Source organism: Stomoxys calcitrans, chromosome 2 (genome assembly GCF_963082655.1).
Source record: "Stomoxys calcitrans chromosome 2, idStoCalc2.1, whole genome shotgun sequence".
Lineage (NCBI taxonomy): Eukaryota > Metazoa > Arthropoda > Insecta > Diptera > Muscidae > Stomoxys > Stomoxys calcitrans.
The window spans coordinates 36,542,496-36,554,178 of NC_081553.1; the positions used below are offsets into that span (position 1 = coordinate 36,542,496).

At 39.8% G+C, this 11,683-nt stretch overlaps 2 protein-coding genes across 2 annotated transcripts in view; one reads left to right on the forward strand and one right to left on the reverse strand.

Moving 5' to 3' along the window:
• The first annotated feature begins 688 nt into the window (after positions 1-688).
• On the forward strand, positions 689-6,025 carry LOC106090226 (glutamyl-tRNA(Gln) amidotransferase subunit B, mitochondrial). The gene is made up of 6 exons (XM_013256356.2): positions 689-833; positions 896-1,154; positions 1,213-1,962; positions 2,252-2,388; positions 5,304-5,427; positions 5,744-6,025. Exons 1-6 carry the CDS (start codon positions 751-753, stop codon positions 5,969-5,971), a joined length of 1,581 nt encoding a protein of 526 aa, XP_013111810.1. The 5' UTR covers positions 689-750; the 3' UTR covers positions 5,972-6,025.
• LOC106090224 (rootletin) overlaps positions 6,008-11,683 on the reverse strand; it is a 60,406-nt gene continuing 54,730 nt past the window's right edge. The window contains exons 12-13 of the mRNA XM_059362664.1: positions 11,471-11,646; positions 6,008-6,929 (exon numbers count right to left, since the gene is read on the reverse strand). Coding sequence (XP_059218647.1) covers positions 6,866-6,929; positions 11,471-11,646 — 240 coding nt within the window. The 3' untranslated portion in view covers positions 6,008-6,865. The remainder of the gene's footprint in view (positions 6,930-11,470; positions 11,647-11,683) is intronic.

The window sequence follows — 11,683 nt, forward strand, 5'->3', positions numbered from 1 at the left end:
TAGAAGGTAAAGTCATAAACCCAATAACAACGAGCTCAACGATACAACCCTGTGGGGATGGTGGCGCAAATTCTCTCCAGGCTGTCATACTTCTGTTTTCTGTCAAATTGACATTGACATTCTTGTAGGATTTGGATACAACTCTGAAATTGGAAAGTTTGATCAGCTAGGCTTATGACTACTAAATCAACTACACAACGTTGTGGGAAAGGACTGACCTGATGAAGTACTTCATCGGCAAGGGATGCCGGCAATGCTACAACAACAACAAGGGTGGAGCAAGTTTCCACTATGCTGTCATATTACTAAATTTGCTAAAAAATAAAACTATAAAAATGTGAAAAACCTTTTAAATCCAAGCAAAGCATTTGACGTTCCAGTGGGATTTGGATACAACTCTGAAATTCGAAAATTCCATCAGCTGGGCTAATGACTATACATTGTATAAATATGCCTAGAACCCCGTTTACACTGTTCATTGAATCCGGATTTAAGGCTGTGTATACATGTACGCACATGAGCAGAAAAAGCAGCTTGATGGCGCATTGCACCGTGTGATTTGTGGTTGTTGTACAAATGAGACCACCTCTAATTGTTTCACGATGCAACTGACTATGCTCCGTATTTACCAATTGTTTATATTATAACCCTATTACAAATGTCAGCTGTTTGAATTATCATTCATTTTAGTTTCTCCCTATTCATAACAATTGGGTTGTTATGTGAACTCCAAATGTTAATTTGTTTAAAATGCTGAAAAAGGTTAATATCTTTAATGGAAATTCCATTAGATACCTGTCACTTCAAGTGCAGCCTGTCAAAGAACTTAAGGGGTAAGTGAATCTGTAGCAGCTGCGAAGTATCAATCTAATTTTGAGTAAGACATCCTTCATAGAAAATGGAAAAGTGTTGTCGGATTAGAAGTGCACGCCCAAATAGCAAGTGAATCCAAATTATTTTCTGGCAGTGGTACGGCATTTGGAGCTCCTCTCAACTCTGCAGTATCGTATTTCGATGCATCAATACCTGGAACTCTGCCTGTACTAAATCGAAGATGTGTAGAGTTAGGAATCAAAACGGCATTGGCTTTGGGTTGCAAAATCAACGAGGTTTCAATGTTCGATCGCAAGCATTACTTCTATGCAGATTTGCCGGTATTTATAGCCAAACATCATTTGCAATAAGTTCATTAAATGAATTTTTTATCCGTAGGCCGGCTTTCAGATAACTCAACAAAGAGCTGCCTTGGCTAACCACGGTCAGATGACATTTCCTGTCATAGTGCCTGGCAGAAAAGTTTATCACAAGACTGTACAATTATTGCAATTGCAATTAGAACAGGACAGCGGAAAGTCCTTACATGATGAGCAAATGCGAAGAAGTTTAGTTGATTTAAATCGCGCTGGCTTACCCCTAATGGAATTGGTCTTTGCTCCCGATCTTGCAACGGGCGAAGAGGCCGCCTCCCTTATTAAAGAGTTAATTTTGATACTGCGTCGCCTAAAGACCTGCTCCTGCAAAATGGAAGAGGGTGCTCTGCGTGTAGATGCTAACATTTCAATTCACAAAGAAGGCGAACCTTTGGGTACTCGCACCGAAGTAAAGAATATTGGCTCCGTTCGTAGTATATCGCAAGCTGTTACTTATGAAATACAACGTCAGTTCGACATAGTTTCGCAAGGTGGAGTTATAATAAATGAAACACGCTCATGGGATGCAGAAAAACGTTGTACCATTGCTATGCGTGACAAAGAGGTTGTGCAGGATTATAGATTTATGCCCGAACCAAATTTACCACCATTGCGTTTAAATATGTTGGATGATGGGACCGACGACGAAGACCCATATTCACTAGTTTCGGTGCCAACACTAGCGAAAGACCTGCCAGAACTACCTGAAGAAACTAGAGTATATTTAGTGGAACACTACAAACTTAACCAAGAAGTGGCTATAATATTGGTGGTAAGTAAAATTGTATACCTAAATTGAAAACAATAGGGGTAATCTGGGGTCAGACTCATTGGTGGGTATTGAAATGAAATGTGAGTATCTGTCTACAAAAAAAACCAACTCATTTGTCAAACCGGAGGAAGTTAATTTAGAATTTAAATTATTTCTTTGTGCTTTGTGTTATTTTAGTAATTTAAGAATTTAATGTTTTTTTATCTGCTTTACATACATACATTTATTTATTAAGTTTATTATTTTCTTTTGTCATACCTTTTCTTTCATGCAAACCAAATCTGAACAGAATGAACCCATACTCTTGGACCACTTTTTGAAAATAATCAAACAGTTACCTGCAATACCCACAAAAACTATAACTAACTTTCTTCTTAACGATCTGCTGACATATTGCAATAAAGTGAACATCGATGTAGAGGACTGGTAAGAAAACAAATGCATAATTAGTTCATAAGTAGTCTTGCCAACATCTTGTAGATCATGAACATTCTTTAATTGTATGGAAGGACTCCCCTGGTATATAGTCATTTACGACGCATATAGCATGGTGTTGTTGTAGCAGTGTGTTGTACACTGAGGCGGCAGCTCTCAATGTACACGCGGCATTATGAGCTGCCGCAGAACAGAAGAGGAGAGTCATGTACCTGACTTCCTCAGTCTCATGGCGATCTTTGTTGCCACACATCTAACATATAGCTGCAGAGGCATGAGATCGACAATGGCATTTAGCGCCTTCTCCTTGCCCGTGAGGGCACTTCTCCTTGCCCCAGAGGTTAGTACTGCGGAGGTACCGTGTACCTTCTCGATGATCTTGCGATGGGCACAGCTATATGCCACCCCGACAAAACTTCCAGTGCACCGTCCCCGGTCTCAGCCCCCAACTCCTTCCTATCGAGTTGCGACAAGAGTAGAGCGCATTCAGTCCACGTTTGACCCTTCAAGGTTTCTTCCCCCACATAGTTTCTGGTTAACAAACACGTCCAATTACTTGGCCTCCGAAGAAAGCGATAGTTCCACCCCATCCAGGACGGAAGCCATCAAAACACCCATCTTCCTCTTCCTAATGGAAAGGACCAGTTCAACCTTTCAGCATAACTTCCTTAATCACCCTGAACGAGGTCGTAATAGCAGAAAGAAAACGGCCACCCACCATGATAACGACGTGGTCCGCTTAGCCAATGACCTTCACCCTTTCATTCTCAAAAGACCTCAAAATCCCGGATGAGCTTGCTAGACTAGGAACTACCCTGCACATTTCAGGGATACTGAAATCTGTAGGTATGCCTCTAGCGACATGTAAGCTATTTTTTCATGACCAGACCCAAAGACCCAACTCACTCTGTTTATTCGACCCCCTCAGAAGTGGCCAGCAAATTCTGGCCTGATTGTCTTCAAACTTTGGAAGACTCGGCTTACCGTCGACAGAGGAAATAAATTTCTTGTATACGGAGCATAGTATACTGGGTAGTTCATTCACGAACTGCTCTATCCATTCTCTGCCACACAAGGAGTCAAAGTCGCCTTTCACCACGTACACATTTAAACTTCTGGTAGTGGACCCTATTTTGGCGTTTACAACCACACGTCCCAAGCTCTCGATGTCAAGTCCGGTATTTCTTGTAAATTTCCTTTCCGTTATGTGAATTTGAGGATTGAGCACAATCCTTTTAAGTGTTGCTACTCTTACAATACCACACGGCGCGCTCCGGTATCTAGCTCAATTTTAATCTCCGTCCGCCCAAGACATATTAAAACAGGTAGTGTACAACAAACAGCTGAGTACAATTTTTCCCACAAAGTGCACTATCTATCAATGAGTTTTGGTTGTGTGTCAAGGCAGATTTAAAAAGGTAGTCCCACGCGAACAGCTGTTAACAGCCGGCCAGGTTTGACGGAATTAAGATGTCAGGTTTTTGTTTCCATTCTCTTTGTTGTTATCTCCTTTCTCTCATATTCTCTGCTCATGTCGGATGCGTATACGAATGGCGAAACGTCGATCAGTTTGATGGTAAGATGGCGGATTGCACCATATGATTTGTGGTTGTTGTACAAATGAGACCACCTTTAATTGTTTCGTCATGGTTGTGTGTGTGTGTGTGCATTATAGTTAAGAACCATAACACACAACCAACGAAAAATTGCTCGAACTGAGAACACACTCAATGCGCTAAATACTGATTTTGACACATAGTGCACTCAATTCTTTGTTGCTGGGCAACTGCTCCTACCGATTAAATTTAACTTGCGTCCTTTTTTTATTCACGCCATTCAGCTGATTTAGACGTTGAACCAACTCGCTGCCGCCTTCTGTACCATCATCGGACACTAATGCCATTCTGGTTCTGCAAACTCTAACTCTATGGCCAGTTCTTCTATATGCGTAGCAAGTGGCTTTGCCTTTTATGTTTTTCTCCAAAACCATTGCAAAGCGACAAACAGCACTTGCATCTGGTAGACTCATAACCTATGCTGTTGGTGTTAGCTTCCAGTTCCGTTTGTGAACTCGATACTGTCCTAGTTCTTCATCTCCATCGCCGAACGGTTAGACACTTCTAGGCGATCTGCAATCTGATACGTCTTAGCGAAATCATCGGGCTTCTTTGCAATAATCTAGTCCTACACGACAAAAGACTGTAATCCAAAAAGCAATTGTTCCGTAAGCATTATGTCTAAAGACGTCACACAATTGAAAATGTAGCCGTATGTCATAGACAAAGTCTCGCTTTTCTCCTCAATCAACTGTGGAAATTTAATGCCCTCGGCATATTGATTTTTTTCTTACCAGAACAATTGTGCTTAAACTTAAATTGGGCTGCCCTCATTGACATTAAAGAAGTATCCCTGTTGTTATTTATTGAACTCTTCATCGGCAAATTAGTTGTAATATTAGCGGACATAAGATTGAATTTCACTTTACTTCCCGAATGGCCTCTATAAAGTTTAATATTTAAGAACGCTCATTATTGTAATTACATTAGAATCTTAATCTAAGATACAAACTTGTCTTTTCCCAATTTTATTTTTTTTTAATTTTAACTATATTTTGACCGTAGTTAAAGATATAATTTAAGAATGAAAAGGCTTAGTATTAAGTAAAATATTCTTCACCCGACCGACACGGGACAACTATGAGCTTGAACTTTAAGCCCTTTTCTAGCCATATCGCGCAGACGAGTTGCTGCATACGCCTAATCAGTGTGTCGCCTGACAACCCATCAGCTGACAACCCATCGGCTGCTGCTGCTTTCAGTAAGTCTCCCACAGTTATCCCTGGTCGGCCGGGATAATTGCGAGCATCCAATAACTAATTAAACAAAATTGCAACATTTTTCCCCTAGCCATTTAACATACAACCATCTGAAGGATATTCTTAAGGCTTTACACGCAGAGGAAATAAATTTACAGGCGGCACGGAAATTAATCGAATTATTACACGAATATCATACGGGAGAAGTCAATGAGGTATGATATTCGTATGGGCTGCCCAAAAAGTAATAGCGGATTTTTTAAAAGAAAGTAAATGCATTTTTAATAAAACTTAGAATGAACTTTAATCAAATATACTTTCTTTACACATTTTTTCTAAAGCAAGCTAAAAGTAACAGCTGATAACTGACAGAAGAAAGAATGCAATTACAAAGTCACAAGCTGTGAAAAAATTTGTCAACGCCGACTATATGAAAAATCCGCAATTACATTTTGGGCAACCCAATAGAATGACATCACACAAAACACACACCATAGCTATATAACGATTCAACTTTTTTCCATTTTTCAGTTGATTAAAACCCACAAACTGGAGCAAATATCAGATATCAACCTCATCACTGACTATTGTCAGAAAGCTATAGAGAATCAAGCAAAGGCAGCTAAACAGTATCAAAGCGGTAAGGCCAAAGCCCTATTTGCCATTGTGGGAGAAGTGGCCAAATTGTCGGAACAAAAGGCCAATATGAAAATTGTAGTTAAATGTTTGGAGAATCTATTAAAGAGCAGCAAGAAATAAATATACCAAAAGGAAGTCTGAAACTGTGTACCCATGTACAAAGAAAATTGTAAATACTTTTATTTTTTTATTTTATATCAAATAGTTTGGTAACATTTAAAATTTTTCTGTTTAAGTAGTAGGTTGGTTGGTTGAACTTTGTATGTGTGTGTGTGTGTGTGTGTGTGAGTGTTACATTGTGTGGTTGAGTATGTATGGGTTTATCTTTGCCGCTGTGAAATGAGAAATTTTTTTGTGTCTTTTCTATTATCCTTCTGAAATCATACTGTAAATCCATTGTTCTCTTTTTCATACAGGAGAACCGAAACAGTGTTAATGTAAAAATTATTCAAAAATCATTGATGTTGTTGCTTTACTATGTGATCATGTCCAAATTTTGTTAGATTTCCCATTCTTCTTTTGCGTATTGAACACACTATATTCGATTGTCTATCTCTAGGCAGACAATGATAAGCTTTTGTATATATTTTTTTCTTTTAACTAACATCTGTTCATCTAATATTTTTGGGTTTCTTTGGAAAGAAATGATGTTTTGTGGTGAGTTTTGTGTTTCATAATGAGATAATGGAATGATTTGTGGTTGATTGGTAAGATGGTTTTTATTGAATTTTGTCAAATGCTTTTTTGGTTTAGTGTTCTTTGGTTTGTTTGGTTGGACCCCTTACATTGTAGGTCATGCATATTTGTCTAACTTATTCTAATAATGGAGTGCAGTGTTTATAAATGAATTTTCTTGGAGGGGGGTTAGTTGTTTCTCATTATATCTAATATTGGAAAGTTTTTCAAAATAAATGCACTTGTGATGACTTGTTGGTTAGTAGTTTTGTAGTGGTAGTTGTTTAATGGCAGTTTTTGTTTTTTTTATGGAAATAGTTGTTGTTCCTTGCTTAGCGTCTAATCACGCTCATAATCTCGACAGGTTGAGGGTGGCAGACTCATGGATACAGCATTGTCCAATCTGAAAAGTAAAATAAGAAAAATTGCAAAATTAAAAAAAAAATAATTTAAGAGTAACAGTCCGGGTTGAATCTTGGGAACATACCACCATGGATTCTGTTAAAATATGATACAAAACAAATTTAGTTGAAGGACATAATCTTATCCTATTGGGTTGCCCAAAAAGTAATTGCGGATTTTTTAAAAGAAAGTAAATGCATTTTTAATAAAACTTAGAATGAACTTTAATCAAATATACTTTTTTACACTTTTTTTCTAAAGCAAGCTAAAAGTAACAGCTGATGACTGACAGAAGAAAGAATGCAATTACAGAGTCACAAGCTGTGAAAAAATTTGTCAACGCCGACTATATGAAAAATCCGCAATTACTTTTTGGGTAACCCAATACATACCAAACTTCTGTGAAGCCAGCTTCTAGGAACCGAACAAGGAATCGAGAGCCTGGTTTACAAGGCAGCTATATCAGGTTATAGACCGATTTGTACCGTACTTGACACAGTTGTTGGAAGAGAATACCGCATGCAAAATTTCAACCACATCGGACAAAAATTGTGGCTTGTAAGGGCTCATGTAGTCAAATCGGGAGATCGGTTTACAAGGCAGCTATATCAGGTTATAGACCGATTCCAACCGTACTTGAAACAGTTGTTGGAAGTCATAAGAGAACACTATGTGCAAAATTTCAGCCAAATCGGACAAAATTTGTCGCTTCCAGGGGCTCAAGAAGTTAAATCGATATATCGGTTTATATGGATGATATATCAGGTTATCGGCCGATTTGGGCCGTACTTGGCACTGTTGTCGGAAGTCATAACAAACCACTATGTGCAAAATTGGACAAAAATTGCGGCTTGTAAGGGCTCATGTGTCAAATCGGGAGATCGGTTTATATGGGAGCTATATCCAGTTATAGACCGATTTGAACCGCACTTGACACTGTTGTTGGAAGTCATAAGAGAACCCTATGTTCAAAATTTCAGCCATATCGGAAGAAAATTACCCTTCTAGGGGCTCAAGAAGTCAAATCGGGAGATCGGTTTATATGGGAGCTATATCCAAATCTGAACCGATATGGCCCATTTGCAATACTCAACGACTTACATCAATATTAAGTATCTGTGCAAAATTTCAAGAGGCCATATCCCCCCGTCTAGGCATCAACTCTACCGTAAGAAAGTTTATTAATATTTGGTTGCCCAAAAAGTAATTGCGGATTTTTCATATAGTCGGCGTTGACAAATTTTTCACAGCTTGTGACTCTGTAATTGCATTCTTTCTTCTGTCAGTTATCAGCTGTTACTTTTAGCTTGCTTTAGAAAAAAGTGTAAAAAAACTATATTTGATTAAAGTTCATTCTAAGTTTTATTAAAAATGCATTTACTTTCTTTTAAAAAATCCGCAATTACTTTTTGGGCAACCCAATATCTTACTTACTAAAATATGCATTACAGCAGGCTTGGGATCTGTGGATCTAAAAAGATGAGCCAGCAGAGGAACTCCACAAGGAGGTGTACTGTTTCCTCAACTTTGGAGTGTAGCCATTAACAATATATTATTGTCTCTGGAAGAAAAAGGCGTAAAAATGGTCGCGTATGCTGATGGCGGGCCAATTGCGGTTAGGCGAAAGTTTCCCAACACTCTAAGAGGAAGTGCTCTACGTGCAACAGCAAAGTGGGCTACCGAAAGTGGTCTGAGTATAAATCCGTGCAAGACAGCAGGAGATATAAGTTGCCTACTGTGGAACCTGTCTCCTTGGGTGGAGATAATGTCCCATTTACAGAAAGCGCAAAATACCTGGGTGTTTTGCTGGACAGGAAATTGAACTTCAAATCCAACATTTTGGAAAGGGCAAGAAAGGCCACTCTTTCCCTATACACCTGAAAGAGTGCCTTTGGCAAAAGTTGGAGATTTAGACCGTGTGTCATGCATTGGGTATATAGTGCAGTTGTCAGTCTATTATGCTATATGGTGTTGTGGTCTGGTGGACGGCGCTTCAAAAATCCACCTACTGCTCAATACTTAACCGGATCCAAAGGATGGCTTGTTTGACGACACCATCGGATGGACTGAATTTAATGCTACATCTGGATATTATTGCAGCGACCACTGCCGTGAGGTTAAGGGAGCTTTCTAATTGGTCATGTGGCTGCTACGGACACTGTGTTATTCTTGATACAATATCCGATGTTTCAGGCAGTATGGATTACACCTTACCTGTGACGCTTTTTGTTAAAAAGTACTGTACCACTATTCTTGATAGAACCGATTGGAACTAAGATATCCCTAGTAACAGAAGTTACATAGATTTCTATGGGGATGGTTCCAGGATGGACCAGATGGGCTTTGGGGTGTACTCTAAAAATCTGGAACTGGTCATATCGAAGAGGTTACCCGACCACTGCAGTGTGTATCAAGCAGAGATCTTTGCAATTACGAAAGTGGTGGAATGGCCAAGATATGTCATTACGACAACTGGCATAAATATCTTCTCAGACAGCCAGGCAGCCATTAAATTCCTGGAGAACGTATTTCTGAACACAAACAAACACGTCCTCGAATGTCGCAAATCTCTCAACGAGATGGCTGAACAGTTAAAAATTCACCTGTTCTGGGTGCCGGGCCACAGAGATATCCCAGGGAACTGTAAAGTGGACGAGCTTGCGAGACTAGGAACTACCTTATACACTCTAGGGACACTGGAATCTGTGGGTATGCCTCTAGCGACATGTAAGCTAAGTTTTCAGGACCCGGCCCGAAGGCCAACAAATGATAGATGGTCACAAAGAGGGGGCTGTGAGCATTTCAAAACTATGTGGCCTAATCTAGACTTGAAGAGGTCTACCGCTTTGCTGTCACTGGTTAGAACAGACGTCTCAGTCATTGCGTCCGTCATAACAGGTCACTGTCTAATCGGAAAACATGCTGACAGACTGAAGTTTGCCAGCAACGACTATTGCTGAAGCTGTAGGGACATCGAGTAAGAAGAGACTATAGAACACCTTCTGTGTGTGTGTCCTGCACTAGCAGTCAGGAGGAGTTTCACTTTAGGTTCTCATGTGAACATTCGCAAGTTTATGGGATTTTTAAAGCGATCTGGATGGTTCAACGGTAGGAACTAGAAGGCATCTTCCCTCTTCTGTTCCTGTGGTATCACAATGGACGAAAACGTCTAAGTGAATCAGATGGCAGACTGCCATTTAAACCTAACATAACCTAACAATGTAGGTCGCCATACCCCCAAATGTTTACCATTAATTCTGCGCCATAGGCTGAGATACAAACCCTAGTGCCACTGTGGCCACCACAATAAGAACAGAAATATATCTCGTATATAGAATGACGAGAGAAATTCGTGAGTCTAGGCACGCTACCCACATGGGCCATAATCCTATGCCTTTTCCCCACAATTCCATGGAAATGCAACAAAAGGTTATCAATCGCCTTTAACACTTCCTCATCCCCACAAATCCTGCGAAAGTCCACCTTTCAATATGAAGTCAATGTCCTGACATTGTTATGGTCTGTCAGGACCTCTGTCAGTAGGTAGGGGTCATGATTACTCTGTCTCAAAATAAGTGTCGTGACGGATCACTGATACTGGAACAAGATCCGAACTCATCAAGCAAGCACATCAGCAGCCTTATTATCTGTCACCCAAGTCAGCAAAGCCTGATGGCCTTCCACATGGTTCGAGGATGCTCTTTTCATCTTATAATCAGTCTGGACTTTAGATGGGCTGACGCCAGAGCGCTGCTTAACTGACTAAATAAAACGTCATAGTCTGACCAGCAACCGCTTCTGTATCGAAATTATTTTAAGGGACTTCACGACTTCAACCTCTGCTTAAAAAACGCTACACACCCTGAAGCCTATATAACTGCCTTATTCGTAAGAACTCAAAGACTATTCCTCCTCCCCTTCAATTTCAACACACTCGGGTAGACTGAAAGTCCTGGAAAATGTGAGATCCCTCCAGCCCAGAGCTTCCACTTCGAGAAAACGATTTCCATTTCGGCAACAAGGGAGAACCTCTCGCAGCATTAGCCACATCTATAGCTTCAAACAGAATGGAAGAATGGCTAAAGTTCGATGTGCGACAGGTTCCCAAGCTATTTCATCTCAGGGCGATTTTCATAACCGCAAACACCAAATATAGGCCCAAATACTACCTAGAGCCACATATAGGGGATCTAGACTTATTATCAAAACCCAATCGAAAACAGCTGATTTGGAAAAAGTGTGCTAACTAATTGAGTGACAAAAAGTTAGTAGTTTTGGGTTGCCCTGCTTGATTTTTGAGCTTGGACCGCTATGCGAATGGGTCAATCCATTAACAGTCTGCAGCTATAAAAGTAGGGCACCAACAGCGGTTTAGAATAATAAAATTAGACTTTCATAGATCAAGTCGTCAAACTTGGATGTCCATAGAAAATTTCTTCAAAAATTTTATTTTCATATAAAAATTTCGCAAAATTTAATTCACTCAGAAGATTTTATCAAAAATAAAGCATTCCTGAAAGCATAGCCTCACTTTATATTTACCTTCTTGATTCACTCTCCAAAAGATTAGGATCCAACGGATGTTGCGATACATGACGCAGTGAGTCTCCCAAAGTGCTGCGTAAATGCTGCATCTCACGATTGGCTTTGGAGCTGCGCAAAATATATTGCTGGCGGCGTTTGGCCTCTTGAGCCAGTTGTTCCCGCAACATGGATATCTGTCGAAAATAAAAAATACAACTCAATATGGGTATC

Coding starts and splice junctions, on each gene's coding strand:
- LOC106090226 (XM_013256356.2), top strand. CDS start 751: ATGCTGAAAAAGGTTAATATCTTTAATGGAAATTCCATTAGATACCTG. Junction 2,389..5,303: donor AACATCGATGTAGAGGACTG/GTAAGAAAACAA, acceptor TTTTTCCCCTAG/CCATTTAACATACAACCATC. Junction 5,428..5,743: donor ATACGGGAGAAGTCAATGAG/GTATGATATTCG, acceptor TCCATTTTTCAG/TTGATTAAAACCCACAAACT.